The sequence below is a fragment of the Astyanax mexicanus genome, chromosome 8 (genome assembly GCF_023375975.1).
Source record: "Astyanax mexicanus isolate ESR-SI-001 chromosome 8, AstMex3_surface, whole genome shotgun sequence".
NCBI lineage: Eukaryota > Metazoa > Chordata > Actinopteri > Characiformes > Acestrorhamphidae > Astyanax > Astyanax mexicanus.
Window position 1 is genome coordinate 11527209 of NC_064415.1, and position 16456 is coordinate 11543664.

General features: G+C 37.0%; 1 protein-coding gene across 1 annotated transcript in view; it reads left to right on the top strand.

The window, feature by feature from the left end:
* cacna1eb (calcium channel, voltage-dependent, R type, alpha 1E subunit b) overlaps positions 1-16456 on the top strand; it is a 119613-nt gene that overhangs the window by 42810 nt on the left and 60347 nt on the right. Inside the window, exons 4-8 of the mRNA XM_049482712.1 lie at positions 7053-7156; positions 8636-8794; positions 10256-10446; positions 13461-13564; positions 14756-14871. Coding sequence (XP_049338669.1) covers positions 7053-7156; positions 8636-8794; positions 10256-10446; positions 13461-13564; positions 14756-14871 — 674 coding nt within the window. The remainder of the gene's footprint in view (positions 1-7052; positions 7157-8635; positions 8795-10255; positions 10447-13460; positions 13565-14755; positions 14872-16456) is intronic.

The window sequence follows — 16456 nt, forward strand, 5'->3', positions numbered from 1 at the left end:
ATTATGTCCACAATGTCCATGTGACCTCAATTGTATTCATGATTGGTATTCATGATTATTATTACTGTATTTTTTCACATTATAAGCTGCAATTAAATTCTTTACATTTTCCCATAAATCGTCAGTCACTCCACTAAAGTACAGCTTTATACAGGAGTTTCAGTAAAGTTTCTCCAGCACCGAGACTCGCTGCTAACTGTGCTAAGCGCTAGCTCTTTTACCATTTAGAGCTGAGTATATCAGCCTGTAGCCTGCTGCTAGGCCCTGCTAGCACTGCTGAAGCAGCAGAAGCATTAGCCGTTAACCATGCTAAGTGCTAGCTCTTTCTCCATTCAGAGGCGAATATATTGGACTGTAGCCTTCTGCTTACCTCGGCTAGCACTGCTGAAGCAACATTAGCCACTAACCATGCTAAGCACTAACTCTTTCTTCATTAAAGAGGCAAATATATCGGACTGTAGCCTGCATGTTTACCGTGTTAACACAAGGTACATGGAACAAACTGCCAGCTAATATTGCTCTGGCTCACTGGAACTGAGAGTTCCTCAGTGTAGCACTGTCAGGTGGCATTAGCCGCTAACCGTGGCAAGCCTTAGTGTAAATCTGGCAATCTAAGCTTACTGTAAATAAATGGAAGTACTTTACACAATAACATACAGTTTTTTTTAAGAAAGAAATCTGTGTAGATTAAATCCAATGCTTGTTTGTATTTTAAAAAAAAAAAGTTTTTTTAAGAGTTACAGTTTTATTTACTTAGCTTAGTTTTACATTTCTTTCCACCCATTCTAAGGAAATCTTAGGATTTAGGATCTCTCAAAAGTACGTTTGTACATGTTGATAGCGTACTAAAGACACAACAGGCAACATCCCTGTTCTTTACTAGTGTCACATAATGCACCGGTGCTGCTATAAGTGATACATATATAACGTTTATATGTAGTTATACATATATACCTATTTGTTTTGTATCTCTCTTTGCAAAGTATTGGCAACATTTGTAGCTTGTCTTTGGTTTTCATCCCTGTGTTTCCAATGTCCTCTTTGTTCATCTCTGTGTTTGCACTGTTTAGCACCATGCTTTGTAACTATTTATGCACTTCCGTGTATTAAACCTACTTTTCCTGCATCCCAGACCTTTTCTGGCAACGCTGAAGATTCTAACTCATGCACAGTGGAATGCATGTTATAACATTACTCCTAACAGCCTATAATCTCAAAAATCTAATACTATTTTGGTGGCTTTAAGAAATTATTACAATATCCACTACCTTATATTTGTTTTATGCATGCATTATCAGCTCACTGCAGTCAGGCAGATGCTGCTAATGTAAGTGATACATTCTGTAAACTGAGGAGCTCACAAAGAGGAACAAACACACTGGCTGTTCCGGTTGGATTCATAACCTTGAGACTTATACATATTCAGTCACACAGCTTTTGTTTGGAGGCTGAAAACCCTTCTACGCCTCCATGCACATCCTTTTCTTGGCGCTCCCACTCAGCATACACTCATTTTTCTACCGCTAGAACTCTCCATCTGCTCTCTAACCTTATTCCTATCTGTTTTTATTTATTTTTTATGTGATTTTCAATTTCCGGAACTTATAGGTATATGCATATTATTTGCCCAAAGGTTTGTGGGCACCTCCTCATCCAGTGTTTCTTCTGGACTCAAGGGCGTGTGTATATATACTGTACAACTCTGGAAAAAATTAAGAGACCACTTCCGTTTCTCTGATTTTGCTATTTATAGGTATACTTTTAGGTAAAATTAACATTGTTGTTTTATTCTATAAACTACAAACAACATTTCTGCCAAATTCCAAACAAAAATCATGTAATTTAGAGCATTTATTTGCAGAAAATGAGAAATGGCTGAAATAACAAAAAGATGCAGAGCTTTCAGACCTCAAATAATGCAAAGAAAACAAATTCATATTCATAAAGTTTTAAGAGTTCAGAAATGAATATTTGATGGAATTACCCTGTTTTTAATCACAGTTTTAATGCATCTTGGCATGTTTTCCTCCACCAGTCTTACACACTGCTTTTGGATAAGCCACTCCTGGTTCAAAAATTCAAGCAGTTGGTTTGATGGCTTGTGGTCATCCATCTTCCTCTTGATTATATTCCAGTTCAAATCAAAGAAACTCATAATTTTTAAGTGGTCTCTTATTTTGTTCCAGAGCTGTATATAGGGTTTATCCCGTTTTTGCACCAGTAACACCCATTATGCCTCAAAACGTTGGAACATTCCTGTAAGGATTTGATTACATTCAGCCTCAAGAGCCTTAATGAGGTCAGGTTCTTATGTTAGATGAGAACTTTAAACATTCTGTACCATTGGTAACGGATGTAGCACCATCAGTTGCGAGGAGAAGTACTGCTCTACAGCTTTAATTTGGAAAACAAAGGTCATGGGATAGCAGTGAGTACATTAATTATGAAGTATTACCTCAGGGGACAGCTTGGAAATGCCCTCACCTGTATAACCTGTAAGTGAGATTGAAAACTGGCCTAAGTGCTCATAGCAAGGCGAGGGAATTATTGGAATTATAGAGGAGGAAAGGAGGGGGAGCAGGAAATGGGGAAAGACATAGTTAGTTTATGTGGGCTCTGAGTGGTCCTACAAGCTAAGCATTTCCAATATAATCAGGAAATGACTGGTTTGAATCCTGTTCATGCAGCTTGCCATCAGCTGCCGGAGCTGAGAGAGCACAATTGGCCTTGCTCTCTCTGGGTGGGTAGATGGCGCTCTCTCCCCACATCGCTTCAAAGGGTGATGTCGATCAGCGCAAGGCGTTTGTGAGCTGATGTATCAGAATCGAGTGGCTGTGCTTTTCTTCAGAGTGCGCTGTGATGTTACTTTGCAATGCTGCATCAGCAGAAGTTTAAAAAGAGGTGGAGTCTGACTTCACATGTATCAGAGGAGGCATGTGCTAGTCTTCACCCTCCTGGTGTGGTAGCATCACTAGTAATAGGGGGAGTCCTCATGAATTGGGAGGAAAATGGGATAAAATGAGAAATAAATTAAAATTTAGTAAATGAAGAGTAGTTAGTTTGTTAGAGGTGTTAAGAGAGTAAGTGCCCTTTGAAGAGCTCTGTCTTCAGGAGTTTCTTAAAAATAGCAAGGAACGCTCCTGATGCGCCTGATCTGGTAGTGGAAGGTAGTTAGTTAGAGGTGTTAGGAGAGTAAGAGCTCTTTGAAGAGCTCTGTCTTCAGGAGTTTATTAAAGATAGTGAGAGATTCTCCTGATCTGGTAGTAGAAGGTAGTTAGTTAGAGGTGTTAGGAGAGTAAGTGCTCTTTGAAGAGCTCTGTCTTCAGGAGTTTATTAAAGATAGTGAGAGATTCTCCTGATCTGGTAGTAGAAGGTAGTTAGTTAGAGGTGTTAGGAGAGTAAGTGCTCTTTGAAGAGTTCTGTCTTCAGGAGTTTATTAAAGATAGTGAGAGATTTTTCTGATCTGGTAGTAGAAGGTAGTTAGTTAGAGGTGTTAGGAGAGTAAGTGCTCTTTGAAGAGTTCTGTCTTCAGGAGTTTATTAAAGATAGTGAGGGATTCTCCTGATCTGGTAGTGGAAGGTAGTTAGTTAGAGGTGTTAGGAGAGTAAGTGCTCTTTGAAGAGCTCTGTCTTCAGGAGTTTATTAAAGATAGTGAGGGATTCTCCTGATCTGGTAGTAGAAGGTAGTTAGTTAGAGGTGTTAGGAGAGTAAGTGCTCTTTGAAGAGCTCTGTCTTCAGGAGTTTATTAAAGATAGTGAGAGATTCTCCTGATCTGGTAGTAGAAGGTAGTTAGTTAGAGGTGTTAGGAGAGTAAGTGCTCTTTGAAGAGCTCTGTCTTCAGGAGTTTATTAAAGATAGTGAGAGATTCTCCTGATCTGGTAGTAGAAGGTAGTTTGTTCCACCATTGGGGAAATCTGTATGAGAACAGTCTGGATTGCTTTGTGTGAATGTTTGGCAAAGCTAGGCAACGTTCACTAGAGGAGGGCAGTGGCTGGATGGGAACATAAGCCTTTATTTACCTGAATTTAGTATTGTGTGGATATTTATGATTCCTTGATCCACAGTGTAATATGTGTGTATTGGGAATACATCATAGAAGACATTAATTACCACCCACAGTGGACCAAACAATGGGTAGTAATGATTGTGACCAGTGGTGAAAATCTGGCTAGAATTGTCCATGTGAACCGACAAGCGACTCTATATAGCACCGTCAATGCAGGAGACCCTACATGCATATCCTGCAGGTCAGTCCAGTGTTTTTTAGCTTCCATGTGAAATGCCAAAAGTCACGGGTTAAAAGTTCTGTTACTTTTGATATGTCACCCCTTTTCTGCAAAGAATTTTGACTGTTTGTTTCAACATGTAGCTCCATACAAGTTTATACATGTAATGTATTTATGCATTTTTCTACAATAAGTCTAAGAAAACTGCACTCCAACAAAGCGTAGACATGTCGTTCTGTTGTTGTTTGTGCCTGAAATGTTTACAATGAGTTCTGTTCGCCTGGAACGTCAGTAATTGACAGCTAAGCATATGGAGCTTCGTGTTTTGCTAAATTAGCTGCAACCTGTTATTACCAGTACTGCAGAAAAATGATGCAGTGCAATTTTTAGCATTTGTTTTCTGCAAACCGCTCTGCTTTCTCTCATTATGCTGTCATTCTCATGGAGTGGACTAATTATGTATTCATTGCATTTTCCCCTTTTGTAATCTCTTCTAATCTCATAAGGGGTTCTTTAAGGGTTCTTGGGGACTTTTTTTGCCTGTTAAAAGTTTTCTATACTCTTGAAGAGATGAGTATAGACTTCTTACAGAACAGTTTTGTAATTTGTTAGAAAAGAAGAAACCTTAGCATATATTATGAATATATTATGAGCACCTGCTTGTTTCTACAGTCCCTGTCCATTTAAACAACTCGGATGAATGGATGAACTCATAAAGGAACGTTTTGTAACTCTACCAGAACCACTCTGGAGGCAAGCATGCATTAATAACAGCTTCAGTTTCGATTGTATTAACAATTAGTATTAGATAACATTAGATAATGATTAGTATTAGATAACAATTTATTTTAAAAAGTTAGTCTTTGGTGTAGGCCCTGTCGTCAGCCCAGGTATGCAGCATCTGGACCCTCGCAGATGTAGGAAGCAGGGGTGGGGCGGAGCCAACCCCCATGGCAGCCAGTGGAACCAAACTGGAGGCGGTGTGGAGAAAGGAGGGGAAAACAAAACAGCGCAGAGAAGGGCGTGTAACAGGAGGTCTTATAAAGACAGGTGGAAGCTGATGATTGGTTAAGATATGAGTGACGAGCACAGGAGTTTCCTGCTAGAACTAAAGCTGAAGCTTATAGTTCTATAATTATAGAATGCAGGCTTTCTGTTACTTGCTTCCTGTTCTTAAATGGTCAAGACCCCACATGACCACCACAGATCAGGTGTTATTTGTGTGGTTGGTCATTCCAAGCACTGCAGTAACACAGGCATGGTAATGGTGTGTTGTTAGTGTGTGTTGGACTGGTATGAGTAGATCAGACCTCAGCCAGTGAGTGAATACAGTGGCTGTATGATCAGTGGAGCTGATGATGGACATTTAGTGTAAAAATATGGAACAGGTGGTAATATTTGGATATGACTGTGTAAATTAATCCATCATCGTCATGCAAAAATCTTGTATGTCCAATTTTATTGTTCTTTAGTTGACATAACGTGAACATGAAAGCTTGTCTTGTTTATATCGTGTCTAATTTTCATGATGAATGGACCAATAGAAATGCTCCAAAATTACTTTCATTTAAATTTTCTTTCTCCTGAAAAGTTCCAATTTTAGAGGTACTAAGCATTATTATACTATAGTGCACTGAAGTGTTCTTGTAGCCACTTTATTAATCAGTATATTTAAAAAGTGATAAAATGGAACAACTTTTTTTGTACTTATTGTTTATATTATACTTTAATTGTATAAAAATTTTACAAAAGTCCTGCTTAAATTGTGCTAAATGTACTTAAATGTAATAAAATGGAACTATTTTAAATATACTTAAGTAACATTTAAACATACTACTTCACGTATGTAACCCCAGATTTTAAATACGCTTACAGCAAAATTATAATACATTTAATGAGTATTAAAACTGTATCACTATTTATTATACACCAGGTATATTAGGAATGTACAGTACTAAGAATTGATGTTAAATATATTTACATTACAGGACAAATATGCTTCTTGTTCTTGTCTTTTGTAAGTAGCACACTTCGAGTATACTTCGTTGGGTATAAAAATATATTTTAATATACTTTACTCCAATTTTTAGCATGTTACAAAATTACTTTACATTTTTTATTATTTTGACATTTAAATGTGTTATTTAACACTGCATCCTATAATGTACTTATATATTTATATTTTTCTAATTATAATTACAGAGCCTTGAAATACAGTTTAACTATTATATTAATGTAAATACAATTATGTTAATGTAAAAACCTAAATATATATATATATATATATATATATATATATATATTTTTTTTTTTTTTATTATCATTTACCAATTGCACTTCAAGTGAACCTCTGTAACAATTGTTTTTAACACACTTTGCTAAAAAATGTACAAAAGTATATTTGGAAATAAATATCTTAGAAGTGTACTGAATTACATTAAATTAAAAGTGTACTTCATAGTAGTCTATTTTTTATAATGTAAAAATATAAATTATATTTTATATTATAAACTTATATTATATTGTACTTTTTAAAAAGTATAATCAAATTTTACTTTCAAACATTTGATGAAAGCATAATATTAATGTATTTTTTATATATTTTAAGTAAGTACATACATCTGTTAGACATTTCTCAATATGTTTTAAATACAATTACGTTTTTTTTTTTTTTTTTTTTTTCACCAGGGAAGGCTCGGGTTAAGTTGAGTATTTGGAACAAGGTCAGGAATGAGACATGCCTGTGTCTTTGTATGTGTGTGTGTGTGTGTGTGTGTGTGTGTGTGTGTGTGTGTGTGTGTGTGTGATTTATTGTCCTGACTGCAGGATTCTGGCCACTGCTGGAGCTCACATGAACATCCCGGTGGATCTGAGGACACTGAGAGCAGTGCGAGTCCTGAGGCCCCTGAAACTGGTGTCAGGAATCCCCAGTGAGTAGCTCTAACCAGTGTCTCTGATCCTCAGTGAGGAGCTTAAACCAGCAGCAGTGATTCTCACCCAGCGGCTCGATCCACCGTTTCTTTCATTAATAACAATTACATCCTGCTCTCTATAAATAGCCCGCCTTAGAATATCTTATCATTGATCTCCCTAATAAGCCCACCGCCTTCATCAGCGGCCAAACACGGGAACGAACGACTGTCCTTTAATTTCACTTCCTAATTACATTCATGTGTTCACAAATTCATTACAGTACCGCTGGGGTTGGGGGTTTATATCTCTGACTTCACAGCAAGTGAGCAAATGACACTCTGTAACACACAGGAAATTATTTTGTAATTTGAATTGCATGCACATTTGAAAATAGCCTAATGATAATATTTTTTTTTTGTCCAAAATGACAAACACACACCTGGAAATTAATCATTGCTCCCAGAAGAAACTGTCAGATTGCAGTGCTATTCAGAAAGTACAAAAAGTAGAGACAGTTACCAGAATCAGGAAATGATTACATTTATTAAATATTTATTGAGCCACCTTTACTGAATGCACACTCCAACAGTACAATGCTTGTCCACAGAGCTTGCTTTAAAGACAGACACTATGTCACGGCCACTTAAAAGAGCCCACTTAAAAATGATGAGTTTATTTGATTGAAAACCTCTGGAATATAATCAAGAGGAAGATTATTGATCACAACTATCAAACCAAACTGAACTGCTTGCATTTTTGCACCAGGAGTAAAGGCATAAAGTTGTCCAAAAGCAGTGTGTAAAACTGGTGGAGGAGAGCATAAAAATCAGGGTTATTCGAACAAATATTGATTTCTGGACTCTTAAAACTTTATGAATATGAACTTGTTTTCTTTGCATTATTTGAGATCTGCTATTTCAGCCATTTCTCATTTTCTGCAAATAAATATCCTGAATGACAATATTTTTATTTAGAATTTGGGACAACTGTTGTCTGTAGTACCTATAAATAGCAAAATCTGAGAAACTGATTCAAAAACTTAAGTGTTCTCTAGTTTTTGTTTCTAGAGCTATATTATTATTATTAGTATATTATTAGATTATATAATAATTATAAAAAATATAAAAATATATAATATATATTTTAGATTTATACATTTGTTTTCACTTTAAGTAAAAGTGTCACATTTCCAATATTTGCATTTTTACTTTTAAACAGACAGTTCTTACTTTTAGACAGTTGTTTTTTTACATGTGTGCAAATTTTCTGATGAATGGACCAATAGAAATACTCCAAAAAGGCTTGGAATAAAATCGTTTTACATTGACCTTTACTATGTAAATTATTCTTCCCCTATAAAGCTGGATTTATTTAGATCCTAGGTTTATATACTGTATACCATTAGTGTATTAGTGTTCATATTACCAGTATGAGATCCTGAAGCTGCAGCTGTGTGTGTGTGTGTGTAACCCCTCTGACGTCATGTGTGCGGTCAGGTTTGCAGATCGTTTTGAAGTCCATCATCAAAGCGATGGTGCCGCTGCTGCAGATCGGCCTCCTTCTCTTCTTCGCCATCCTGATGTTCGCCATCATCGGCCTGGAGTTCTACAGCGGGAAACTGCACCACACCTGCCTGCCTACGCCCAACATCCTTGGTTAGGACCATTTCATTTACATCAGCTGATGTAACGCACTAGGGATTAAGCCGAGTCTTGGTCTATACAGCCATTTGAATGGAAATTTTCCATTAAAAGAAAATATAATCTATAACTGGGATTATTCCCTGTTTGGACAAATGACCTGAAAGCAAGGTTCTATAAATTATGTATTTAATTCATCCACCATATAGAGCCACTTTAAAATAAGACTGCCTTTATAAAGGGTTTATAATTGGTTTACAATTAGTTTATTAATGGTAACTAATTAGGTTGTAAATGCCTTAAAAATCATTAATAATCAGTTATAACACATACGTAGAAAGGGCAACACTATAGATGGCTGTGGGTTCACTATTTGGCAAACAACAGGTCATTGTTGCCCTTTCTACATATGTGTTATAACTGATTATTAATGATTTTTAAGGCATTTACAGCCTAATTAGTAAACATTAATAATAATACTAATTGTAAACCATTTATAAACCCTTTATAAAGGTAGTCTTATTTTAAAGTGGTACCAACTTATCTACTATAACTATACACAGGCATTAACAGACACTTTGATTTAGATGTGTTTGAGCATAATACTAGACACTGGCCTGAAATTACAACCATGGAGAAACCTTTTTAGGTCCTAATTGACTGTTTTTGTAGCGTATTGGTAAGCCTGTTCACCTCCCAGTGCCAGGGTCTTGGGTTCAAATCCCTATTTGGGTGGATTTTCCTAAGTTCTCTGTCTGTCCATGTGGGGTTTAAAAAACAAAAAAAAACATGGTGATCAGGTATAGTGAATACTTTATATTGCATAGAAATGGATTGGCACTTTGTCTTGGGTTACTGCGAATTGGACAGTCATTTCCGGTTGAGAGTACACACATAAAAACACAATATAAGTAATTTCTTGTACATATAATTGTCCCCTAAAGGTATAATATACAAAGTTTTACAGGGTCAAATATGTTCCCTTTGAAGTACAAAGTTTTTCCTAACAGCAGGAGGTACATATTTGTACCATTTAACCAGGCAGAAGGTCCATTAAGTATTCTGGATCGCTGTTCTAATAAACAATATATATTTTAATTATTCAGTTTTCATTTGAAAGCCAGACAATTTGGGATCATCAAGTTCTTTTCATATATTCAGTTAATAATGTTGTTTATAGTCTTTACTGACACAAAAAACATGGGTACAAAAAAAAGACTGGAGACTGGAAGGTACTCTAATGTACCTCAACATACTCAATACTTTTTTTTTCTTAGTGAGTATGCTGTGCACGATTCGCTGCTGCTTCTCAACAGTGTGTGCTGGTGTGTGTTGCTTAAGTGTTGAGTGTAAATGGCTGTCTAAAAAGTGAGATTTCATCATATTCAAGGCAGCATTTCTTCCAAAAACCTTGGTTAAGAATGTTTAAGCTAATACATCCATACACATATAATTTCTTCTCATTGTCTGGATCAGAAAATGAAACAGTGGACTCGTCAGAGGTGGAGTTTGCCTGCGGGGTGCGGAGATGTCCGGATAAGTACGACTGCAACGGGACGTGGATAGGACCAAACGACGGCATCACACAGTTCGATAACATCCTCTTCGCGGTGCTGACAGTGTTCCAGTGCATCACCATGGAGGGCTGGACTGCAGTGCTCTACAATGTAAGCTCTAAATTTTCTTTATCTGCTGGATACACTCATTTTCATCTAATTCCAATAATAGATCCATTATATAAAAATGTTTCTTTATATTAAATAAAGAGACATTAGGACTCCCTCTATCACTAGTGATGCCACAACACCAGGATGGTGAAGATTAGCACATGCCGATACATGTGAAGTCAGCCACCGTCTCTTTTTAAACTGCTGCTGATGCAGCATTGCCGAGTAGCATCACAGCGCACTCAGAGGAAAGCGCAGCGACGCGGTTCTAATACATCAGCTCACAGATGCCTCATGCTGAGCAACTCCAAACACCCTTTGGAGTAATGTGGGGAGAGCACATCATCTACCAACTCAGGGAGAGCAAGGCCAATTGTGCTCTCTTAGGGCTTCGCCGCAGCTGATGGCAAGCTGCATGACAGGGATTGGAACCAGCGATCTCTCGAACATAGTGGCAGCAGATTAGTCTGCTGGACCACTCAGAGCACTTGAGGAGACATTCTACAAGAACATCATCCCTAAAATGTATTTTGGGGCCTATGAAATGGATGTTAATTATAACATAATTATAACTCAAGTATTTTTTTGCACACAGGGTATGAAAAAAGCATTTTATAATTTAATTTGTTATCAGTTAAAAACAGCTATTTCCAAATCACTCCATCTCATTAACAGTAGGCTTTTATAATATAAAAAAGTGCAACATATAACACAAAAGCTGCATTAAAATTAATACTCTAATCAATTAATGCAATCAGATTCTCACATCAATACTACAAAATCTACTAGTAAGTCTTCCCTTCCATTTAAGATTAAATTGTACTTTCTTATATGCAGTCATTTTGATCTGGCACTAATCTGTGTGTGGGTGATCGACCCTAGAAATGAACTTGATTAATATCTGAAGGGTAATGATAGTAGTGTTCTTTCAGCTGCAGCAGTTTGGTTATTTCTGAGTGGTGAAGAGCCGTTACACTGTGAGGAGACCTACACCAACACAGTTTCAGCAGGAATACTGTGGGAGGGCGGTTGGGTCCTTCTAATAGGAAATCTTTTGTGTGATTAAACCAGGAGTGCACAATTTTCTGCTTTACTTCTTAACATAAAAACATAAAAAAATGAAGGAGAGTGCAATATTTGTAGGACATATGATAAAGTGAAACAAACAAAATAATAATATAACTTAAAATTCAAGATTTGGTTTGTTTTGAATCATCGTGGAGCAAAAATAAGCAGAGGATCTCAAGTTTGTGCTGATTTATTTATTAAAAAAAACAGTGTTTCTTGAAGAAAGACTGCACAGGATTTGCATATTTCTCCTTCTACAGCGCATAACAATGATTGTATAAATTAAATGCCTGTGATTTCCTCATGATCCATCAGACAGCACTGCAACAAGAACCATCAATATCAGATATAATAGATGATAGAACCACACGGGCAAGAGATTGTGTTTGCAAATCTTTGTCAAGTGCTACAATACAAAAAAATTTACCTAAAACTTTAAAGTCTGAACATGTTAATCATGTCCAGAAGTGGCACATGTACACCACTGCTCATTACACAGCAGTGCATAAACCCAACTTTTACATGAACAATAAACAGAATACAGATCAGTTTCCACTGCTAAGATGCACAGAATTGCTGCACCATTAAAATACCAATTCGCCAAAGTCAGATTGCATCTGGCTCTGGGAATGGCTAGTGACACACTGATTGGTTTATTACATGTTATGCCCAAAACATACCCATGATTAATTAATATAATTAGTATATACCTTTTGTGTGCTTCGAGCCGGGCAAGGCTTACTTTTCCCATCGTTACGACAGCAAAGACACTCTGAAATGCCATAAATCAAGCTGTGTTGTCTAAAGATCACTAAAATAGGGCACATTGTTTGTGCCAAACCACAATGATTCAGCATTAATGTAGCAATATGCATTGAGATCTTCAAGGCAACATTTTTTATTTATAGACCCATCCATCCACTTTTTTTAGCAAGAAAATGCAAAACCATATGCTGCACACATTACAAAGACATGTCTGAGGAAGAACAGAGTACGAGTACTGGACTGGTCTGCAGTTCTGCAGTTTTGATCAGTCCCTAATAAAGATTGCATGGAGAATTTCGAAAGAAAAATGAAACAATGATTACCCTGTACTGTTGCACAAGATGTTCAGATGTGTTTGCAGGAAGAATAGGACAAAATAGGACGAAAAAACACCTCATCACTTCATTGCTTGGTATCCCCTGTGCCTTGTAAGGTCTGCTAAGTATACATTATAAGATGATGTAAAGTGTAAAAAAAATTATGCATGATTTTAATTTTTTTTTTTACTAATAAAAAACTGAAAAGTGTGGTGTGCTAAAGTATTCATCCCCCTTTTTTATGAGTGCAACCAATTGCATTCAGAAGTTGCCTAATGACTGCTAATGACTAAAAAGAGTCCACCTGTCTGTAATCTAATCTAAGAGCATGATTATGAAGATCATGATGCCCAAAGAAAAACAGGCAAAAATTTCAGTCACTAGATGTGCAAAGCTGTATTGACTCAGGGGGGCTAAATACTTTTGCACACCACACTTCAGTTTCTTATTTGTAAAAAAATGTTTTGAATCATGCATAATTTTCTTTCTACTTCAAAATTGTATACCATTTTGTCTTGGTCTTTTACATTAAATTCCAATTAAAAATGTTTATGCCTGTGGTTGTAATGTGACAAAATATAAATACGTTCAAGGAGTATGAATTTTTTGCCTGCCACTGTTTATTTTAAAATCAAATGAAGTTGAGCAGACAAAAACAGTCTAAGTAAATGTAAGAAACACTGTTTTACACTAAGATCATTGTCAAAGAAATATTAAAAGACAAAGTTCTCATTAGTGAAGTCAGAGCTAGTTCTGGAGAAGCTTTTGTGCTTTTTGTCAATTACTGATTCAGGCCTTCCATCATTGTCTAGAAACTCTCCAGGCGGGGGCTAATAATGTGCCTGTTGTCCATTATCTCCTCAGACTAATGACGCACTGGGTCCCACGTGGAACTGGATATACTTCATTCCCCTCATCATTATCGGCTCCTTCTTTGTGCTAAACCTGGTTCTGGGAGTCCTCTCTGGGTGAGTATCTTACACACGTAGGACATCAGTCAACGGTAGGGCATACATAGTACATAACGTACTCCAATTACTCTAATTACTCTACTTTAATTAATTAAACATGAAATATAATACTATAATAATGTGCACTTCATCAGTAAATGTGCCCAGACTTTCCCCACTGATCAGCCAAAACATTAACACCACCTCCTTCTACTGTCCATTAATCAGCTTCACTTATTGTATTGAAGCATGTAATAGCTATATAATTACAGAATATAGTCCTTTAATAAGTTTACCCTCTTACTACAGTATATTATCCTCCCACCACCCTGTTCCTCAATGGTTAGGACCCCAAAAGCCACCATAGAGCAGGTGTTATTTAAGTGTTGTTGTGACTATGTGTACAAGTGGATCGGATACAGCAGTGCTGCTGGAGTTTTTAAACACTGTGTTTTTAATTACCCACTGTCCTCCTCTCTATTACACACTCCTACCTACAGCTGAAACACCATGTAGATAAAGTTCATTTAGAAACAGAATCTCTGAATCTGTAGCTGCACAGTTTACAGTCTTGCTTATCCTCTAGTCCTTCATTAGTGGATATTGGATGCTTTTGGTGGACTGTTGTTAATCCAGCAGTGAGACTGAGGTGTTTAAAAACTCCAGCAGCACTGCTGTATCTGATCTACTCACTCACTGTACCAGCACAACAAAAACTAACACCTCGTACACCACCATCATGCTAATCAGTGCTAATCACTGCAGTGCTAAGAGTAATGACCCACCACCCAAATAATAATAATAGCTGCTCTGTGGTGGTTTTCTCACATGTGGGGTCCTGACCATTGAAGAACAGTGTGAAAAAGTATAAAAATATGCTTAATATTCTGGCTGATCATTGTATATCTCTAAATATAAAAGCCCCAATTTTCTGTCAAGAAATATTATAGATGCTGGCGTAAGTATTCAAGCTTAACTGCATGTAATCCACAGTGTGTAGTATTTTTGGATCCCACACAGGACTCCAGACAGGAAGGTCATGGGTTTCCCATGTGAAAAATTAGAATGAACAACATAGAGCCTGATAGAGCACACAACACAAGTCCAGTTATAGTAAGCCATCACTAAACTGTCCTAACACTGCTCATTTTTTCAGATTCAGTGTGTGTGTGTGAGTGTGAGTGTCATGCTGTCCTCTCTTCCCCACAGTGAGTTTGCTAAAGAGAGAGAGCGAGTGGAGAACCGGCGAGCCTTCATGAAGCTCAGGCGACAGCAGCAGGTGGAGAGGGAACTCAATGGATACCGTGCTTGGATCGACAGAGCTGGTACTGTAAACATGTATTATCTCACCCCAGATATTACATACAATGTCCTATACATACAGCTCTGGAAAAAAATAAGAGACCACCTAAAAATGATGAGTTTCTTTGATTTTACCAAATTGAAAACCTCTGGAATATAATCAAGAGGAAGATGGATGATCAAAAGCCATTAAACTGAACTACTTGAATTTTTGCACCAGGAGTAAAGGCATAAAGTTATCCAAAAGCAGTGTGTAAGACTGGTGGAGGAGAACATGACAAGATGCATAAAAACTGTGATTTAAAACCAGGGTTATTCCACCAAATATTGATTTATGAACTCTTAAAACTTTATGAATATGAACTTTCTTTGCATTTATTTAAGGTCTGAAATCTCTGCATCTTTTTTTGTTATTTCAGCCATTTCTCATTTTCTGCAAATAAATGTTCTAAATGACCATATCTTTATTTGGAATTCAATATACCAATGAATCAGTCTGCCAATGAATGAATAAATGAATCAATCAATCAATCAATTAGTCAATCAATCAGTGACATAACCAATTAATTAGTTAGTTCACTATTCAAGCAATCAATTAGTCAATAAACCAATTAATCAGCCTGCCAATCCATCAATCAATTAATCACTGAAAAACAACCAATCAATTAGTCAGTTCATTATTCAAGTAAGCAATCAATCAATAAACCACTTAATCAGTCTGCCAATCAATCAATCAATCAGTAAACAAATAACTAATCAATTAGTTTGTTCATTATTTAAGCAATCAATCAGTCAATACACCAATTAATCAGTCTGTCAATCAACCCATCAGTGACAAAACAACCAATCACTTAGTTGTTTCATTATTCAAGCAATCAATCTATCAGTTACTTAATTAATTAATCAACCAGTCCATTAATCAATTAGTGTGTTTGCCAATTAATGTTACTCAACCAATCAAACATTTAATACATCAATTCATCAATCAGTTAATCAGTCAGTTCATTATTTACATAATCAGTAATTTAATAAATTAATTATACAATTTTCTATTAGTCTTTGTAGCAGTGAGATCTCTATCTTTCCTGTTAGTGTGAGTTTAGTATAAGTGTGGATCTCCTGCTCCCACTAAAAGGTTTGGTGCTTTAGCTCCATGCCCACACACACACACACACACACACACACACCCCAGCGCTGTCCCTTCCCCCAGCCTGTCCTCCCACTACCTGTGCTGAGCGAGTGCAGGTGAGCGTGGCAGTGTGTGGAGCAGAGTGGCTGTGTGAAGCTCTGCGATGTACGAGCCGTGCAGCAAACGCTCTCGCCCACGCAGCAAAGGGTTAGCAAAGAGGTGAGCCTGACTCACTGACTGGAGTGTGCAAGAGCGTGTGTGTGTGTGGGGGGGGGGGGGGGGGGGGGGGCTGGGAGGGGGGGGGGGGGGGGGCACCTCTGTTAGTATAGTCATTGTTTTCTACAGTGCAAAATATGCCAAAGGTGCTGGATAACTTTAAACAGTTAAAATGATGGACCACACACACACAGACAGTATATACTGCAGTAAATATACAGGATATATAGCAGTAAACATATTTACGCCTCTGATGAAACCAT